General features: G+C 46.0%; 1 protein-coding gene across 1 annotated transcript in view; it reads left to right on the top strand.

The window, feature by feature from the left end:
- Nucleotides 1–20,180, top strand: part of DNAH9 (dynein axonemal heavy chain 9) — a 283,503-nt gene that overhangs the window by 242,815 nt on the left and 20,508 nt on the right. Inside the window, exons 58-61 of the mRNA XM_041000388.1 lie at nt 1,949–2,119; nt 4,045–4,167; nt 10,792–10,985; nt 13,014–13,162. Of these exons, the coding sequence (XP_040856322.1) occupies nt 1,949–2,119; nt 4,045–4,167; nt 10,792–10,985; nt 13,014–13,162 (637 nt within the window). The remainder of the gene's footprint in view (nt 1–1,948; nt 2,120–4,044; nt 4,168–10,791; nt 10,986–13,013; nt 13,163–20,180) is intronic.

The following is a 20,180-nucleotide window of genomic DNA, read 5'->3' as shown; positions in this document are numbered from 1 at the left end:
CAGAGTTAAGAGGAGAGAGAGAGAGAAAGAGAGCTCAAATTAACTTAGTATAAAGAAAATGGTAAACGTACCCAGGAATTTTATGTTTCTTAAAGGCATTTCCTGTGTTGTGAATGGTTTTGTTGAAACTTAGTAAACAAAGATCTGTTATCATTTTGGTAAAGGTTGAATTTTAAAGCTAAGTCATGGTGACCGCTCCATTTCTTTGGACTGCTTCTGTGCTGGAAGCTTCCCAAACTGTTCACTGTGTGCGGTACGGAGTCACACCCTCTACCTCGAATGTCTGCATCCGAGGGATGGCAAACAGCGCCATGGGTGGGGCTGAAGACAGACAGAGGATTTTGCTAAAATCAGCGAAGCACACCATGGAACCACAGAATCGAGAGAGAAATTCACATTTCTCTCCTCTCTCCTGACTCCCACTTTTCCAGTGAAGAAACAATGAAACACAAGTCTTACATGACTTCCACTGAGGCTCAAATACTTGCTGCTAACAAAGCAAAGGATTTCCCCTTCTTCTTGAAGCCACAAAATGAAATCAGAGAAGGTCATCAGAAAGATCCAAAGATGTCCTGGGCACAGTTTCTTTCATGATTTGTTCTCGTCAGACAAAATTTAAAGTATGTCATTCTAAATATTTATTCTTATGGTCACTACGTACATTAAATCAGTGGAAAATTGGCTCAGATAACACTTATTTCATATATACCCGTAAAATACAGTTCCAAAGAAAACGTATCCCAAGTACACCTCCAGCACTGCAAGATGTTTGCACAAGAGGGAAGGTCACCTGTCAGCTCACATCAAATGGCTGATGCTCTAATAGGAAAAAAAGCAAAGATGCCCCAGAGAGGGAAAAAAGTCACTAAATGGAAGACATTCTGGGATGGGCGTTTAGCCTAGGAGTTAAGCTACCTATTAAAAGGCCTGCATCCTGTATTGGAGTGCTTGAGCTTGAGGCCTGGTTCCACCTCCTGCCTCCAGCCTCCTGCTAATGTGTACCCTGAGAAGCAGTGATAATGACTCAAGTAGTTGTGTCTCTACCACCCGCATGGAAGATCCAGGTTGAATTCTCAGCTCCTGGCTTCACATGGGCCAAGTTCCAAACATTGTGAGCATTTGATTAGCGAACCAGTGAGATTCTTAACTCTGTACTTTCATCTCTCTTTCAAGTAAATAAATATTCTAGCCCATATTACATACAACAGTCAATATGCTATGCCTGCTCCCAAGAATAATCTGGATAACATCATCCAGCCAGCGGGTCATTGTTGTGTGTGTCTACTTGTCATTGAAGTAGTCATTCAGCAGCAGTTATCGTTTCATTATTTTGACTAGCAGATATTTACTTTCCATTGACCAAAACTGCAGGTTTGGGACACCTCTATGGCATATGGGGTAAAATTGCCTCCTGCACTGAGCCATCCCAAATACACTCCGGTTGGGGTCTTGGCTGCTTCACTTTTAATCTGGCTCCTTGCTAATGAACCTGCGGAAAGCAGTAGGTGGTGGCTCAAGAGTTTGTGCCCCTGAACCCACACAGGCGTCGCTGAAGAAGTTCTTGGCCCTCAGCTTCAGCATGGCCCAGCCCTGGATGTTACAGCCATCTGCAAGTAAAACAGGACATGGAAGACCTCTCTCTCTCTCTCTCTCTCTCTCTCTCTCTCTCTCTTTCTCTTTATGTAGCTTTGCCTTTCAAACAAATAATATTTAAAAAAACAAGTTTCAGATTCCTCTCTATTTGCCCTATAACAAGCATCATAATTTGTATGACAAAATAAGAGAGAGCTAATAGCCTGTTGTCCTGTTATTATTCTTTCTTGGCAAGAGATGATGGGAAAATATCTCTATGGGCTGGAAAATTAAAATATTCATCATAGGGTAGGGCCAGTGATCTATGCAGTGTGTAAGCTATGTACGTTACCAATGTGCCACCTTCTGTCCCCAGGCCTTCAGTATCATCTTCCAGAAGGCTGTGGAGAGGGCCACTCCCAGTGAGAACCTCCAGGAGCGTGTGACCAACCTCATGGACAGCATAACCTTCTCAGTGTATCAGTACACCACCCGCGGGCTCTTCGAATGCGATAAGCTGACCTACCTCACCCAGCTCACTCTTCAGGTACGAGTAGACGAACACTGTTTCCAGAGAATGAGTCCTCTGTAGCGTCCAACCAGAAAATCCCCCCATAGTATTGGTAGACTGTTAAAGCTATCCAATAAGAAGGTCTGAAACGATGCAAAGCGTGCTGCCCCCTTCCACTATCTTCACGCTCCAGCAGACATGCTCAATCACTGCTGATTCTGTGATAATAACCCTCCAGGAGCTACTGCTAACCAATCAAAATTGGCACTGAAGATGCAACTGGATGGCTATGCCAATATCAATGCATTTTGAAATGTCCGAAGAACTTTAATGGGGTATTATATCATGTATCTACCTTTATAGTGCCAGTTTGCCAAATCAGTCTCTCTCCTAGATGAGAGACTGCAAAGTCCTTCCTCTAGCCATATCTCACCCTTTGGCCTCAAAAGATTTTCAACACCTTTGATTCTCAAAGGCCTGGAACGTCAGGGGCTTTCAGTGTTGCTGCTTCCCTTGGAAGGAAGGAAGGAAAGGAGGGAGGGAGAAAAGAAGGAAGGAAAGAAGGAAAGAAGGAAGGAAAGAAGGAAGGAAAGAAGGAAGGAAGGAAAGAAGAAAGGAAGGAAGGAAGGAAGGAAGGAAGGAAGGAAGGAAGGAAGGAAGGAAGGAAGGAAGGAAGAGAAATAAAGAAACTTGTCTTCTAGTTAATCTCACAATCAAAACGTCATCAAAATGCGCTACCTCGCACTTATTTAGAACTGGGACTTCCATCTGTAAATTGCAAACACAGATTATCTCCAAGCCACTTCCGAATCTGAGAGTCAGATGGGCTCTCCTCATTAGTGTGCTGTCCCTGTACACTCCCAAGCCTGTAACCCCAGTGAGTGCCAACCGGCCTTGTTCCCTTTGCCCTCCGGAGTCCCCATCCCAGCACTGCGTGGCTTGCACAAAGAAACCTGGAGCCACCTTTCCATGGCTCTGACCAAACCAACAGCTTTTCCCTGCTCTGCACACACCTCTCTAGTTTCCCTTCCAAACCTCTGCAATTGTTATTTCCCTGGAAAACCTTCTCTTCCTATCTAGCTATTCCCATCTCTGAGCTTCTCCAACACCCAAATCAAAACTACTCTGGAAAGTGAGGTCCTCTCGGTCCCCCCTGCCCTCCCTCTCCCTGGCTGGTCACTGCAGTGTTTGGGATCCACTTTTGCAAGTCTGATTCATATGTGCGCCTGCGCTTTTCACTGTTCGTGTGTTTTTTTAAATACTCTCCTCCAGTCATGTTCCCTTCCGCATCATCTGCTCAATTAAATTACAGTATACTATGCAGTGGCATTTAGGATTAATAAGTAATAAATGCTTACTAACCGGTCCTGTATGGTGTGCATTTGCATCACTCTAATATTTGGGGTGAAAACGGATGCACACAGAAGTAAAACTACATAAATACAGTTTTTCCACTTTGCCCTCTTTAAACAACCAAAATTTATAGATGAGCCCTACCATTAAAAGTCAGCAATAGTGCAGTGGCCTAGCGGCTAAAGTCCTAGCCTAGAACGTGCCTAGATCCCATATGGGCGCCAGTTTTAATCCCGGCAGCCCCACTTCCCATCCAGCTCCCTGCCTGTGGCCTGGGAAAGCAGTCGAGGACGGCCCAAAGCCTTGGGACCCTGCACCAGCGTGGGAGACCTGGAGGAAGTTCCCGGATCCTGGCTTCGGATCAGCTCAGCACTGGCCGATGCTGTCACTTGGGGAGTGAATCATCGGACGGAAGATCTTCCTCTCTGTCTCTCCTCCTCTCTGTATATCTAACTTTGCAATAAAAAATATATATATTTAAAAAGGAAGATATCTTTAAAATAAAATAAAGTCAGCAATAGTCGCAATGAGTGACAGTCCTTAAGATCTCCAGCACATGGTGGCTACCACAAACCAAGAAAGCATGATGTTGTTTTTCCACCTTACAGATTCTCCTGATGAACCAGGAAGCCAACACAGCTGAGCTGGAGTTCCTGCTCCGCTCTCCAGTGCAGGCAGGCACCTGCAGCCCAGTGGAATTCCTCTCGGATCAGGCCTGGGGAGGCATCAAGGTCAGTACAAGCCCTCCTCTCTTGGTTTTTCCTCCTGACACGTGTCTCCATGCATTCAGCAGGGTTGTTCCTTTGGAGTTCAAGCATGGAGCTGTGTTCAACACAAGGATGCAACTCCTCCCCGCCTCCCCACCGTGTACTCACTCTGCTGAGTCTGCGGAGGAACAGCAGGTGCACAAGGCCACATAAGACCCCACCTGCAGGAGTCCCACCTGCCAGGGCGTAAGGGAACAGGAAGTTTCTGTGAGCTCCTCTGAGTCAGCCGAGCTGCCTTTCCCCTGCCAAGGCTCAGAGCTGCTGCACAGACTGCGGAGTAGGCCCTGGCACTTAGGTGGCAATGCTGCCATGGCATTTCCATGACAAAGACACATGCCTGGGCTCTGTTTAAGCATCTGTGTACAAGTCCTAACTCGGGCTTCTAGCACTGGCCTGAGACCCCCGGAAGTCAGAGACTGCTCACATTGACTGAGTGCCTTAGAAACACGTGGCCTTAGTTCACTCTTGTGTGCACTCATTTCTGATGCTAACGACAGAAACATCTGTATTTACATTCCATGAAACTTGGGGTTGGAGCCATTGTTTCATATTTCCAAGTTTGTTCCATGTGTATTTGAAAGTTTTCTGATTCCTAAAACAAGTTTCAGTGTCTAGTTTGTTTGTAAGAAAGTGTGTTTGAGTGACAGACACAGAGAGCTAGAGCAAGTTCCCATCCACCTCTGCTGGGACTTAGACAAGCAAAAGCTGCGAGCCACAGCCTCTGTGGGTGGCAAGAACCCAGCTCTTGAGCCGTCACTGCTGTCCCCTGGGGTCTGTGTTAAAATCCGGATCTGGAGCCAGGAATGAATTCTAGGTCCTCCAATGTGGGAGACAGACATTGTAACCACTGGACCAAACCCCCATTCCCTATACTTAAATTTTAATACCATTAAAATGAAGTAACAGTTCCAAATCCAGTCCCTAAATCATACGAGCCACATTTCAGAGGCTAACTGGTCATTCATGGCCAGGGGTTCCTTCATTGAGCAGCAAGAGCCCAGAGTTTAAGAATGACTCTCAGGGCCTGGCTCGATGGCCTGGCGAAATAGCCTGGTGGCTGGGGTCCTCGCCTTGGGCATGCCAGGATCCCATATGGGCACCGGTTCTGGGTGTGGCTTCTCCCCTTATCTTTCCCCTTTCCCCAGATACAGGAAGGAGAAAAGAGAATGTCAAAACAACGGTCTCACCCACTTTCCTCTAGCCCTTGACCCTTTACACACTAATCAAATATGTAAAAATTATCAAAAATAAAATTGATACAAATTTTTTTTAAAAGAAATTGGGCTCAGCGCAGTAGTCCAGTGGCTAAAGTCCTCACCTTGCATGCTACCATATGAGTGCTGGTTCTAATCCCGGCAGCCCCGCTTCCCATCCAGCTCCATGCTTGTGGCCTGGAAAAGCAGATGAGGTTGGCCCAAAGCCTTGGAACCCTACACCAGCATGGCAGACCCTGAAGAGGTTCCTAGCTTTGAATCAGCTCAGCTCCAGCCATTGCAGCTGCTTGGGGAATGAATCAGTGGACAAAAGATCTTCCTCTCTGCCTCTCCTCCTCTCTGTATATCTGACTTTCCAATAAAGAAAAATAAATCTTTTTTTAAAAAATGACTCACAGTCTGCTGGCCTCATGCAAATCAATTCAGGCTAGCAGTGCTGAATGAATTCATCAGCGGAACAAGAGCCGATGGTGGGTTCAAGTTCAAGGTTGTGCCTGTACAGCTTCTGGCATGTGAGCCTTCTGAGCCTTCATTTCCTGGCTTGCAAAATGACCATAACAAAACCACCCTCCCGGGGCTGTGCCAGTCAGAGCCCACCTCAGCTCAGGACAAGTGCTGAGAACTGCCTTTGTTCGCGACAGTTCCAACAACAAGGAGCCGCATAAGCAACAGAAGCAGATCCGTCACCACCGTGAAGGCCTGACATCTGTAATGAAGCTGTTAGCAGCAGGGCCGTGCGCTCTCCCAAGTCTCTGGGGAGGATGGGTCCTTGCCTCTTCTGGCTACCGAGAGTCCATGGCATTGCTTGCCCGTGGCCACTTAACCCTGCCTGTCTCCATCATCACAGTCTTAACAATGTTGTCTTCCCTGTGTGTGCCTCTTCGCCTCCCCTTAGAAAGGCTGTGCATTCCGTTAGATTACAGCCAATCCTGGAGATGTCACCCAGAGACAAACATTTCATCCGCTTGTCCACTCCCCTAAATGCTCACAAGAACCAGTGCTGGGCCATGATAAAACCAGAAGCCAAGAACTCAAGCTGAGTCTCCCATACGGGAGGCACAGACTCAGGTACTTGAACCATCTCCACTGATCCCGGCATGCACATTAGCAGGAAGCTAGAATCAGAAGCAGAGCTGGTACTTGATCCCAGCTGTGCCAAAGACCTGCCGCTAATGACACAATCCTGACCTGTTCAGACCTACAAACAGCCTGTTTCCAGGACCAGAATTGTGTCACAGCCACTTAAGCTGCCTACTGAGAACCCAGCATTTGTGTGAGCCTGTTTAAATCCTAGATAAAGCAACAGAAGATGGGCCAAGCGCTTAGGCCCCTGCCACCCATGTGGAGACCCAGATAGAGTCCCAGACTCCTAACTTAAGCACACTCAAGGTGGCAACCTGTGCATGAACAATCTCTCTCTGTCTCTCCCTCTGTCTCGCTATAGCTCATCAATAAATACATAAATCTGAAAACACGTAGGAAGACGCTATTTCCAAATAAGACCACATTCACAAGACTGAGAGTTTACTACTTCAGTGTATCCATCCCAGAACAGTGATGGCTGTTCACTGCAGTTAGAAGAGGTACACTGTGGCTGTTATGAGTTGTGCTTGTTAGAATTTGTTCCTAAAAGAACAAGCTTGGGAACTTGGAGAGTTGCCCATTTGGGCCAAGTCCAGTTGTCTTTCTCTTCACTACCCCCACAAAGCCCTCCGCAAGAACAGCCCTAAAGAACAGCTGAAATCATTCTTTAACGCCTGCATTTTACATAGCTCCACTCAAAAGGCGCTGTGCAATTCAGTTCTCCTTTTCACAGAGTAGATTGTTTGGTTTGCTTTGCTTTGCTTCACTCTGCTTTTGTTGTTGTTGTTGTCTTGGTTTGTGAGCTCTGTTCATCCGACTGCTCAAAGCCTTTTTTGCAAATGAGTGAGGCTTTGTCTCTTTTGTAGAAGTTTATTGTGTGGCGCAGCCGAGTCCAGCTGCATCCGACTGAAGCACACAGCACAGGATGTGAGCAGGTGAAGCAGTGCGATGTGGAGTAGACACTGCCGGAGCCCTTGATGGATGCTCTTTTTAAAGTGTTTGCCTGGATTGCAGCCTAGAAGAAGCCAAATAAGCCAAATAAGCCAAATAATCAAGTGGGACATGCTAAAAAAAAAAAAATTTTTTTTTTTTGCTAAATATTCTGATGAGGAAGGTTGATGACCGTGTTTGACCAAAAGAATTAATAAGCAGGTAATGAATAGAATCTTTGTGATAAAAAATACTGCTTTTATTATTCTTCCTTTGTAGGAATTGTTTAAATTCCATCAAATGCTGAACTTTAAGATAATGGGCATGTTCCGTTCTTCATTAGGAAAAAAAAAACCCTCATCTGTGATGAATTTCTTTGTTAGCCTTTCAGAAGGCCCCTGACTACCATGCTGGCTGCCAATTTAGCATGGGTGTCTTTTGCTACACAGTCCAAAGTAATTAGGTTAATTAGTCATTTCCATTTAGCTTATTAGATGACTAGAAATCTCTCTCCCTCATTTGGAAGATTAAACGTTGCAACTGTGCTGAAGCCAGAGCTTCAAGAAAGTGCGTTTCAGGCTCAGCCCAGGCAGTTGGGGGCACTGACAGCAGGGTGATCTGCCCAGTTTAGCGGAGACGCCAGAGGGGGTAATGGGGCCGGCAGAAGGGTTAACGACGGTGCAAGCCGGGAAGAGGGTGAGCGGTTTCCTGGAAGAAGATGAAAGTTAGATCCTCAGCATGGGGAGAAATAATTACAGCAGCTGCAGCTTTTTGTCTGCCCGTCAACAGCCCTCCTGCTGGTCGCCCAGATGTCAGACTTTATTAATTGAGCACTTTCAGAAAGTGCTGGGCTGTGTCTAAGAAAGTTCTTGGCCGCAGGGAACTCACAGTCTTGTGAGAGTCCCAGACAAGGGGAAGCAGCCACCACAACCCAGAGGCCTTCACAGTCCAGCTCCTGGGGCAAGTTAAGGAAGGGCTGGACAGATTTCAAAGCACTTGGAGTGACATTCAAGGATGGCAGAAGATGATTCCTTGGCACCATTTACCAAATGAAAGGAGTCAAAGCCAAAGAGAGTTTAAAAACAGGCTCCAAGGCCAGTGTCTCCTCTGTGGCAGTGCTAGGGTCAACCCTCCCATCTCCCCATGTCTCCTTCCCCAGCCCACACCACCCTATAACCTCTACTCTTCAGTGTGAATAAAGGTGTGTTCCCTGCCCTAAGTGGTCAAGGGACGTGGAGAAGCACACATGAAAGCTGTCAGCCTTCAAGGTCAAATACGTATGCCCCATTCCAGCATTCCCCCCCCATACCTGCTTGTCACCAGTGAGACTCCACCCCCTGCTTTCTCCCATGCCCCACATGCTTGCTCCTCCACACTCCGGCTTTTCTTGTTCTTTCCACGAAAGCCCTTCCTGTTTTCTCTGCCTCCATCTCTGTCCACCAGAATTGTATAGCCCTTCCGTAGGGCCACCCCAGCCCTGAGGATGTAAGTTCCCTGAACATGGGTCTCTGTGTGTGTGTGTTCATGTCAATGTATTCCCAAGTCCCTGACATGTAGGAGGCCCTCAATACAACCTGGGGGGAAATATGTATGGAGAAATGAGTCGACTCAAAGAACAAGAAGATACTGAGTTCCTGAACATGCGTGCTGTAGATCAACAGTCTTGCTTTCAGTCTCATTGCAGAAACCTAGCATGCAGGCAGAGCGGAGTAACACTCACAGGCATGCAGGTGGTTAAGACTCTAAGCCACTTCCACGTGGGCATTCTGAAAAGATGGAAGGGAGCCCCATGCACACCCAAAATTTGTTTTTGATGTCAAGCCTGAGGATGTCACACACATACTAAGAAGGTGTTGCATGTTGCATGTTACTCCACTCATGGGAATGACTCGAGAGAGCCAGACAGGAAATTGATTTGGAAGGTTTTGTGACATCTGGGTAGGGAGGGCAGGGTGCAGATTCCTGTGCGTGTCCTGGGATTTGCCTTTTCCAACCTTCCTCTAGCGCCAAGGAAGGAAGTGCCAGGCCTTTAATAATAAGACTATTTGCTCAGTTGTAGAACAGAAGGGGAGGTAGGAATTTGGTAGGAACCAAAGCCATGGGGAGATGGGGGGCGGGGTGGGGAACAGGTGGAGGAGAATGCCCTGGCATGATGGCTCAGTGGCTAAATCCTCACCTTGCGGGCACTGAGATCCCATATGGGTGCCACTTGGTGTCCTGGCTGTTCCACTTCCCATCCAGCTCCCTACTTATAGCCTGGGAAAGCCTTGGGATCCTATACCTGAGTGGGAGACCTGGAAGAAGCTCCTGGCTCCTGGCTTTCGATGGGCTCATGTCCAGTCATTGCAGCCACTTGGGGAGTGAACCAGCAGATGGAAGATGTGTGTGTGTGTGTGTGTGTGTGTGTGTGTGTGTGTGTGCGCACGCGCACGTGTCCTTCTCTGTAAATCTGCCTTTCAAATGAAAATAAACAAATCTTTACAAAAACAATGGTATCAGCAGTTAATTATTGAAAAATTGTATCAAACCCTTTATCAATGAGAAATAAGCTCTGTGAGCAGCTCTCAGTGGTCCAGGAGAGAGGCCATGCCCTGAGGGAAGTTGCTGTTTTAGGACTGGACATCTAACAACTTGCAGAAGCTTAGTAAATTTAAAGAAAAAAAAAAATTCCTGAGCGATGTGAGGGAGAGAATGAGTGGGATTTGGTAAGCAGAGCAGGACCTTGCACGTCGCAGAAGGAGCATGAACACAGAGCTGTGCTGGGAAGAGGGTGGGCACATTTCCAAGGCCGGCTGCCGAGAAGCTCGGGCACAGGAGAACCGAATAGGCCCGCTGGTTAGTTGGATGGGCTGGAAGGGAGCACTGAACAAAGAGATCGGTGACCTAGATATATATGAACTGAATCCTGTTAGAAAGAGGCAACCCATGGACAGCCCAAGAGTTGCTATTAATGCAAAGTCGTGAGGTTAGAAACTCTTGCAAACAAAATGAATGAGGGTTGAAAGGGAGATATTAGTGATATGTTGGAGTCCAGGCTCCATGACCAGAATATTCACATTGCCTCCTTCTTGTCCTTTCCCATCTAACTCTCCGCAGGCCAGTGTGTCTCGGCTGCTAATAATATCCCAGTCCTTGTATTTACTAAACATGTGACTCGAGGCAGTTTAAAGAGAATAAAACTGATTAAAATCCCTCTTCTTCCTTGATTTCCCCTGGGGGAAGAGCCAGGACTCCAGACAAGAGCAGAAAGGAGGCAGGCTTGTGTTTGTAATGCCAGCTTGGCCCTCAGCCCCAGCTCAATGCCCGTGACAGTTCTAAACAGAGGCAACAATCCAGAGCCAAATTTCTCCCGCATTTCCAGGAGCTTTCATCGATGGAAGAATTCGCCCACCTGGATCGGGACATCGAGGGATCTGCCAAGAGCTGGAGAAAGTTTGTGGAGTCAGAATGTCCCGAGAAGGAGAAGTTCCCCCAGGAGTGGAAGAACAAGACAGCACTACAGCGGCTCTGCATGATGCGAGTTATGCGGCCTGACCGGATGACCTATGCCATGCGGTAGGGAGCTGGGGTGGAGTTGGGAGCAGGGTGCTGAGTGGTTCTCGATGGGCTAAGGGCAAGAACGGTGTCAGGCCGGGCAGACCAGGAAAAAGGCCTTGTGTCTACAAGCAGCCAGCGCCTTTGCGCCAACATCCAAGACTTTGGTCTAAATATACCCGTGTTTTAACATCTTTAGTGAGCAGGTTGGAAATAGGTGGTGGGCACAGTTGGCACCAGAAGGAGTACTGATCACATTTGTCTAGGTGGGGGCCATTGGAATCATAAGAATGGGTGGAAAGATTGCCGCAAGGAGAGTGATGTGAGTGGCTGTAGTTTAGGTGGTTGGGATGTGGCAGAAAATTGAGGATTTTGCGCACAGGGTCATAATTTCTCTGAGAAGTAGGAAGTTAGTTCATCAATTGAGTTTGTGTGAAGGGCAAGCATGGGATTGCCTAGTGAAGGAGAACAGAGAAAATTTGAGGAAGCATTTGTATACAATAGGCAAGAAGGCTGACCAGACACAGTTTCGAACCACACCTCTTTCTAGAGCATATGTTTGTTGTGGCACTGAATTGGATGAATGGTTCCAGAAAGCTCAATTCATTTCAAGTTGTTGTTGGGCTAAGAGGCAAAAGAGGTCAAGATGTTGGCAGGGTCCTCGGCAGCTGCAGGAAGCAGATTTGTGGTTGCCCAGAGCTGCAAAGTGGGGAATAGAGACAATGAGTCTTACCCTTGTGATAAAAACATTCTAAGTCTAGATCATATTGAAGACTGAACGACTTGGTAAACGTGTTATAAATCATTGAAGGCTACATTTAAAATGGGTACATTTTATGGTGTTCTGATTAAACCTCACTGAACTTATTTTCTAACAATAAGTTAGGAGCTGTGAAATCCTTATTGGGTAAGACAGAGGCAAAAGAAAGTTTAGGGGCTCATGGAAAATAGATCAGGGAGATCAAGATCCTGAAACCCCTGCATTTGTAGCAGCGGCACAACAGAGTCTGTGAAGTAAGGCTACATTGCTGAAAGGCATGTAAAAATAGAAAGTTTCGTCCAAGAGGGAGATATTTCCAGTTATCTTTTCAGGCACGGAACAAGTTCCCTAGTAATGGCATGGGGGAAGGGCATGACCATGGCCATTAGATGACTGGGTGGGGGCGGGGAGGGAGGAGGAGGTGATGACGAAGATCACTTGAGTCAAGGCCATGAAGAAGCTAGAGGACGTCCACCTGGATATTGATGTCACCCCGGCGGGAGAAAAGAAGGTGCAGGGGACCAAGTGTTTAGTGGATCTGGTGAATGAGGGCAGTGTCCAGTGGGATGAGAGACAACACCGACATGCAGGAATAGCTGTGATAGAGACAGGGAAAGGGGCCTCCATGGAGCTGTTGAGGGTGATGGCTTGGAAACAGTAACAGGCATGAGCAGGACTCGGATGCCACCTGCCAGTCTGGAGGTCTGCCAGGTAAAGGAAGGAGCCACGTTGAGTAGGCTTAACACCTTGCAGGGAGAATGGAAGCCTCTGTTAAGGCTAAGATTTGAAGGCGATGTTCAGTAAGCAGCTAAAGGGTCTGGTTAGAATGAAACGGACCCCTTTGGAAGGAACACCAGCAGAAGGAGAATGATGCGGGCAGAGAGCAGAGTCCTGTGGGGCCGTAAATCTTGGGCAGGGATGGGAGACAGCAGGAAAATAGCAAAGAGAAGACTTAGGTCTCCACAAGCATTCAGAAGGGTCAGTCCCAACAGTCTCCTCATGCGTAGGAGAGGCATCAGAGCCCGCAATGGCTGGGGCGGGCAGGTGTCCGAGGGAGCCCTAGTCTAGGGGACCCTCCTTGATGAGGTTGTTAATTGCTGATTTGTAATGTAGTGAACTTGGAGCCAGTCCATGGTAACTGTCTAACCGGCGACCTGGAATCTGCCATTTCATTTCCACAGGCCTCTCTTCCTCTGGTACTGTTTTTGTGATGGATGACACGATAAGTGTGCTTTTTTTTATTATTGTTATTTTATTTATTTATTTATTTATTTTACCTTCTCTGGCAGAGATTTTGTTGAGGAGAAGCTAGGGAGCAAATACGTGGTGGGAAGGGCACTCGATTTTACAACCTCGTTTGAAGAGTCGGGACCCGCCACTCCCATGCTTTTTATCCTGTCGCCAGGGGTGGACCCGCTGAAGGACGTGGAAAACCAAGGTGAGCGAAGCCTCCTCTTGTCACATGCTCTTGCGTCCTTTGAGTCCCTTGATTTTTCTCTCCCAGATGCAAGTTTTCCTCACACAGTACTCAGCCTTGACAAGCCGTCCACATGTCAGGGTCATGGCTAAAGCAAACGCAGATCTCCAGGAGCGGTTCCGTGCTGAGTCCTCGGCCTCTCCCACCCCGGGCCAGCCCTTCCCCTCCCCACAGCCACAGAGCAATCCTGCTGAAACACCCTGCTACTGTTGAGTCCCTCCTGTGTCTTCGTAAGAGTGATGGCTCCTTGGAAATCCCTTTCCACCACTGTACTTCAAGCTCCTAGCATGGCACCTGCCCCGTGAAAGCACCCAGGAAACAGACATGTTTGGCGAAAGAATGAAGAAATGACGTGACTACACAAAACTGCAAATATGAAAGTTCAGCAGATTTTTATAAAAGGAGTTCTTTGCCGATAGAGAAGGAAGACAGTGGACTACAATTCCATGCGCCTTCAGGCTATTATTCTCTATGCAATGAAAAAGAAAAACGCAGCATATGCCTTGCGTGTCTTTGGGGAGGTGAAAGAAAGTAATTTGTCTAGAGAAAATGGACAAGAGGCTGGCTCAGGGCTCAGTGGTTAAGACTGCACTGGGGACATGCTGATGTCATCTTGGAGGGCCTGGGTTCAAGTCTTGTCTCTGCTCTAGCTTCCTGCTCAGGGACACCCAAAGACACACCAGATGAATTTAGCCTGAAAATTCTGTATTTCCTGCCGATACCATTCTATTGCTGCTTTTGAATTTAGTGATTTTAAATACTTATTTACTCTTTGAACATTTTATTTCACAGGTTTTTGGGTTTTTTTTAGCTTTTGTGTATCTTTTGAGGCTTCTTTTTTTTTTTCCTGGATGTTTTATCTTTTTTTAATTTTACTTGTTTTCATTACTATCATTTTATGATACAGTTCCATTGACCCCAGGATTGCCCATAATTCCCTCCCCCCTCACTGAGTTCCCCTATGTCATTACTATAGTATAGTTCTTCATTTTTCTTAACTTGTAATATACAAGTCTTGAACTTCCTTTGTTGATTTGTTTCTTCTCGCTTTCTTTTTGATCCTGTTGCAAATGGAGTTGTTTCCTTCATTCCCATTTCATGACTAGTGAATTTTTGTATGTTGAACGTCTATCCTAAAAAAAATTTTGAACTTGTTCGTCAGTTCCAGTAATCATCTTAATGAACCTCATACTGTTTTCTAGATATAAGGCTATGTCATCCACAGATAAAATCAGTTTTTACTTATTTTCAATCTGGTTTCCTTTTTATTTCACTTTCCTGCTTAATTGCCCTGACTGAAATGTCCAGTTCAATATTAGATGGAAGTGGCAGGTCTGGATATCTTTATATCATTCCTTATCTAGGAGGGGACGATTCAGACTTCATGCAAAAGCATGGTATTAGCTGTAAGCTTTTTGTATCTTGTATCATATTAAGGAAACGCTTATTCCTAGTTCGTGGAGGTCTACTTTTGTTTTGAAAAGGTAAAATTTGTCACTGAGGTGAACATTTTTGTTAATTTCTTTCTATTGATACATCGTACTACATCAATTTACCTTTGGAAACTAAATCAACTTTATATTCCTGAAATCCCAGCGAGTTCTGTGCATAAACCCTTCTCAGCTGCTACCAGGTGAAATGTGCTAATATTTTGTGAAGGGTATTTGTGTTTATATTTGCAAAAAAATATTGACCTGCTTTGTTGTCCCTGTTACGGCTTTGTCTGGTTTTGCTATTACAATGATGATAATAATCTATGCATCAGAACAAATTGGGAAATGTTAGGAAGTAGGAAGTTAGGAAATGTTTTGGAAGATTCGTGCACAGTCAGCATGGTTTCTCCAGAGCGTGGTGGGATTCAGTGATGAAGCCTTCTAGGGCTCTTTCCCTAGCTAAGAAGTCTTTTCATCACTCATCCAATCTCCCGGTTAGCTTTATGTCGATTCAGGTTTTCTATTTCTTTTTGAGTCAGTTTCAGGAATTTCTTTCTAGAACTTTGTCCATTTGTTTGTGGTGTTTAGTTTCCTGGCAAATAGCACCAATATACGTACAGACATATAGCGATGAGTAGTTCCTCTATGAGATAAGTTGTAACTGTTACGAATATTTCATTTTTTGGTCCATGATGATCAGATAAGTTCTGTTGATTTCTGTGTGAACTAAGGCTTCCATTTTCCCACTTGTGTCAGCTCAGCTTTCATGTTTACATAGGCAAGAATAAATGCATACTCAGTGTTGTTAGGACCAGCACTAATTTTATGCCTGCCTATTCTAAGACTAATTTTTAAATTTGAAAACCAGCGTACACTAAGCTCTCTGTTATATCCTACTAAATAAAATCATATGATCGCCTTTGGAGGCCACTCGTGTCTAGGATCAGGTCATCTTCTTTTTGATCCAATGTCTTCAGTCATCTCCAGGATTCTCTCAGAGAAGGCTACAACTGGCCTCAGCACAGGGAACAAGTTCAACATCGAGTCAGATTCCCATTCGCTTCCTATGTAGGTTACGATTTTCCTCGCTAAATTTTAGTTCTTTCTGCGGTTGCCAATTATTTCTATTTTTCTTGGGAAGGGAAATAAATGTCCCATTTACCATTATCTTCTTACTCATTCTGTGTATAGAAAAAGAATCTGGTTTATTCTTGAAGTTACATGTCTTAGAGCCCGTGGGCATTCTGTCTTAACACAGATAAACTATTTTTTGTAATCCTAAGAAGCTATCATCCTGAGACTTATTGTCTTGATATTCTGGTTTAGCCCAGTTGCCTGTAAATCATGTATCTTTCATTTTATGATTTTTCATTGCCTATTTTGCAGGCATAAAAATCCTCAGAAAGGAATCATGAGAAATAAAATTTCTAAACCTTTGTATTTCTAAAAATGTTTCAATTTTGTGTGATGCTTATTTGATAGTTGTTTTCTAGATTTATTGATTTTTGTTGGAAAGGCATATTTACAGAAATAAGGAGAGACAGAGAGAAAGATCTTCCATCCAATGGTTCACTCCCTCAATGGCCACAATGGCTGGAGCTGAGCTCATCTAAAGCCAGGAGCCAGAAGCTTCTTCCAGGTCTCCCACATGGGTGCATGGTCCCAAGGCTTAGGCCATCCTTCACTGCTTTCCCAGGCCACGAACAGGAAGTTGGATTGGAAGTGGAGCAGCTAGGACACAAACTTGTACCCGTAAAGGATGCTGGAGCTCACAAGTGGAAGATTAGTTTGCCATGCCATCACACCGGCCCCTTGATGGTTTTGTTTGGTTCAAAATAATTTTTAGGTTTGGACATGAAGTCTTACTGTCTTCTGCATATCCATTTTGTTCACGAGTAATCATACACCCATAGAATTATTTCCTCCCTTTGTTTCTTGGTTGGTGATCTGATTTGTCCTCTGGAAATCTTAGGGTAACTCTGAAATTCCACAAACTCTGTTTCCACGTGGTTTCTTTTCTCAGTCACCTGCTCAGCTCCAGCATACCCCTTCAAGTGGAAGAATCACAGCTCCTTTGGCTCTAGAAATTTCACGGTGCTGTCTATGTTAGAAACCAGCACTACTTACCAAGTTGTTCATGGCAGACACGTGAGAATCAACCATATGAGGTACCTCCAACACCTAACATACACAGATAATAAAGATACAGATACAGATATTCCTATTTATTCTAGTTCCTAAGTATGCATCAAGTTCATTGAATTGCCTTTTAAGTTGCCTTTTAACTGTTATTGGACCTAGTCTGGATCATCATGATCATCTGGACTGTCATAACAGCCTGCTAACTCGCCTCTGCTTTTCTCCGTCGCAGTCCCTGGTCGGAGTCCTCTTCAAGCTCAGATCTAAGTGATTCCTTTTCCTGCTTGAGATGATTTGGGAGCCTCCTATCATGCTCAAGGTTAAATCCAGCATCCTTGTATGGCCTAGACCACCATGTATGGCCTGGTCTTTCTGTCCAGCTTTGAATCTTAGCCCATGCTCACGTCTCTCCAACCACACAGCCCTCGGAGGGTCCTAAAGCATACTGTGGGTCTTCTTAACCCAGGGAAGGTTCGCAGACACATCCTTTTGTGTGAACTATTTTAGAAAGTATCCATCTCACCGGGTCTGTTGCTCTAGTATAATTCACCCATACGTGCTTCAGATCCGCTAACCCAATCCTAATTTTAAAGATTTATTTTTATTATTTTTTTATTGGAAAGGCAGATATACAGAGAGGAGAGACAGAGAGGAAGATCTTCCGTCCGATGATTCACTCCCCAAGTGAGCGCAACGGCCGATGCTATGCCGATCCAAAGCCAGGAGCCTCTTCCGGGTCTCCCACCCACGCGGGTGCAGGGTCCCAAAGCTTTGGGCCGTCCTCGACTGCTTTCCCGGGCCACAGGCAGGGAGCTGGAAAGGGAAGCAGGGCTGCCGGGATTAGAACCGGCGCCCATATGGGATCCCGGGCGTGCAAGGCGAGGACCTTAACCACTTGCGCCACTGCGCCGGGCCCCCAATCCTAATTTTAATCACTAGACAAAATTATCCCAATGTTTGTTGGACTGTTTGTCACTAACTTGAGAGCAGGGACCATGTCACCCTACTCATCATTTTATTTTCTGTGCCAACAGTGTTACAAGTGCAGCGAAGATGCTCATTAAGTTTTTGCTGAATGAGTGAACAAATGAATGAATGAACATCACAAGAACTGGCTTCACAGCCAAGTTATTCCTGATTTTCACACTTCTGGAGAGTCCTGTGTCCTTCCCATATCCTGGAGGCTTTGTTCTTTTCTGATCAACTGAGTTGCCTTATTTTTATTCAGGGTTTTCTCTTTTGGAAGCTTTCGCATATCCTGTTTCTGAGCAATTTCCTATTGTTCTGAGCCAATTGACCTCTAACTATTCCATCATGTAGCTTGGAGTTTTCTGTCACTTCAGGCACACTGACCCCTCCTTGGGCTGTCTTGGTTATTCAGCTCGGAATGCATTATCTCAGCCTTGCCCTTGGCCTAATCATAATGCATATTTCCTCACCAGAGGCAATGTTGCGTTCATCAGCTGGAGATGACTTGGGCACCTGGGCCTCGCTCTCTCACTGTGTTCGTCCCTGCCTCCTTGATGGCTTGATTTATTTTCTAATTTACCCACTTAGAACATATCTTCTGGTAATATCTTTGCTTCCCGCACCTTGAATCCAATCAGCTTGTCTGATGGGCTACTATTTCCAAGCTTAGGATCCACATGATTGACCCAAATGCTTTCCCCCTATTTCACCTCAGTTTATTAAGTAAATTGACTGTCTCTTTGCTTATGCAGAGTCTTGTACCAGACAATTGAGATTCCATTTAGAATCTCAAAAAAGGCTCAGTTTCTTGCCCCATCTTTGGCTATTTGATGTGTGAACTTAATGCCTACGTGTCTGTCTTCCTTTCATTTGTAACAGTTATTAGTTAAGATTTTTTTTAAGATTTGTTTATTTTTATTGGAAAGTCAGATATACAGAGAGGAGGAGAGACAGAGAGGAAGATCTTTCGTCTAACGATTCACTCCCCAAGTGACAGCATCGGCCAGTGCTGAGCCAATCTGAAGCCAGGAGCCAGGAACTTCCTCCAGGTCTCCCACACAGGTACAGGGCCCCAAGGCTTTGGACCGTCCTTGACTGCCTTCCCAGGCCACAAGCAGGGAGCTGGATGGGAAGCTGGGCTGCCAGGATTAGAACCGGCGCCTGTATGGGATCCCGGCACATTCAAGGCGAGGACTTTAGCCACTAGGCCGCCGCACCAGATCCAAGTTAACAAAAAAAAAAGACTTATTTATTTTATTTGAACACCAAAGTTGTAGAAAGAGATGCACAGAGAGATCTTCTATCCACTGGTTCATTCCCCAAATGGTAGCTACAGCCAGAGCTGCACTGGCCATCCTCTGGTGCTGTCCCAGACCATCAGTAGGAAGCTGGATCAAAAGTAGAGCAGTGAGGCCTAAGACTTGTGTCCCGATAGGACGCCAGCATCACACCCACATGATTAGCTTGTTAAGCCACCGTATGGGGCCTTGCAGCTTTTCTTAAGCCTCTCTGTTGGTCCATATATATCTATGTGTGTATACATACAGCTGTTGGGAATGAGGAGCCGGAAAGGAAGGGAGCTAAGTCCTTTGAAGACAACGAAGAAGCATGTAGCTGGATGTTGGTTGAGTCATCCAGGGAATCACGAAGGTTTATCAAGACAAGGACGAACTGGCAATCAGGTTCCCAAATCCGTAAGAAAAATCCCACAAGGAAGTTGGTGGAAGGCAGGGACCATGAGAGCTGGTGAATAAGATTTCTAGCTGGCATACCCTTTGGAAGACAAAGGGTCTTTATAAAGTGGTGAACAGGTGGACAGGGCCAGGGGTCACAGCATCCTCCAAGAGAGGAAGCACCCTGGCCAAGTGTTACGTGAGACTGACATCAGAGCCTGATTCCAGGAGCTGGCACCCTACAGAGAGCTGTGAGTGGAAAGAGCGAGATGGACCTCAGAGGGTACAGGCGCAGGCCTGGAAGCAGTAGTAGCACACAACCATCTGAAGATGCAGGTTCCTCTGGGACTCCCATCTGAGGGTGATGAGAGGCTGTGCAAGGCCGGTCTGATGGCCCTCTGAGGCCCATAGCTACTGTGGGCCTCTCCACCGTGTGAGAATCCTGGAGAGTGTTCCCGTGCTCAGCGTGGCCCCCAGTGCATTTCTTCTCAGCTTTGTCCGCATGCCTCTAGCCTAGATTAACACAGACTCATCTCAGCTGGCCGTTGCAGGGCTAGGATTTGCAGGCCGTCTCTGAACCCTCCAGTCTGTGGTTTTCAAGCTAATCTCTGTTAAGCACCTCTTCCCCCATTCCCTTCTCTTCCTAATAAAGAAAATAAATAGGCTCTTTTGTGAGCCCGAGTGTCACAGAAGCTATCTAATAAGGCCAGCACATTTTATCCCGGTATTTTCTCTGGAATAAGTTGTTTATCTCCCAGTTCTAAA

The sequence above is a fragment of the Ochotona curzoniae genome, unplaced genomic scaffold (genome assembly GCF_017591425.1).
Source record: "Ochotona curzoniae isolate NIBS_2020 unplaced genomic scaffold, NIBS_Ocur_1.0 scaffold_2453, whole genome shotgun sequence".
Classification (NCBI taxonomy): Eukaryota; Metazoa; Chordata; class Mammalia; order Lagomorpha; family Ochotonidae; genus Ochotona; species Ochotona curzoniae.
Note: the sequence above shows the minus strand (reverse complement) of the source record. Positions and strands in the feature narration are given on the sequence as shown.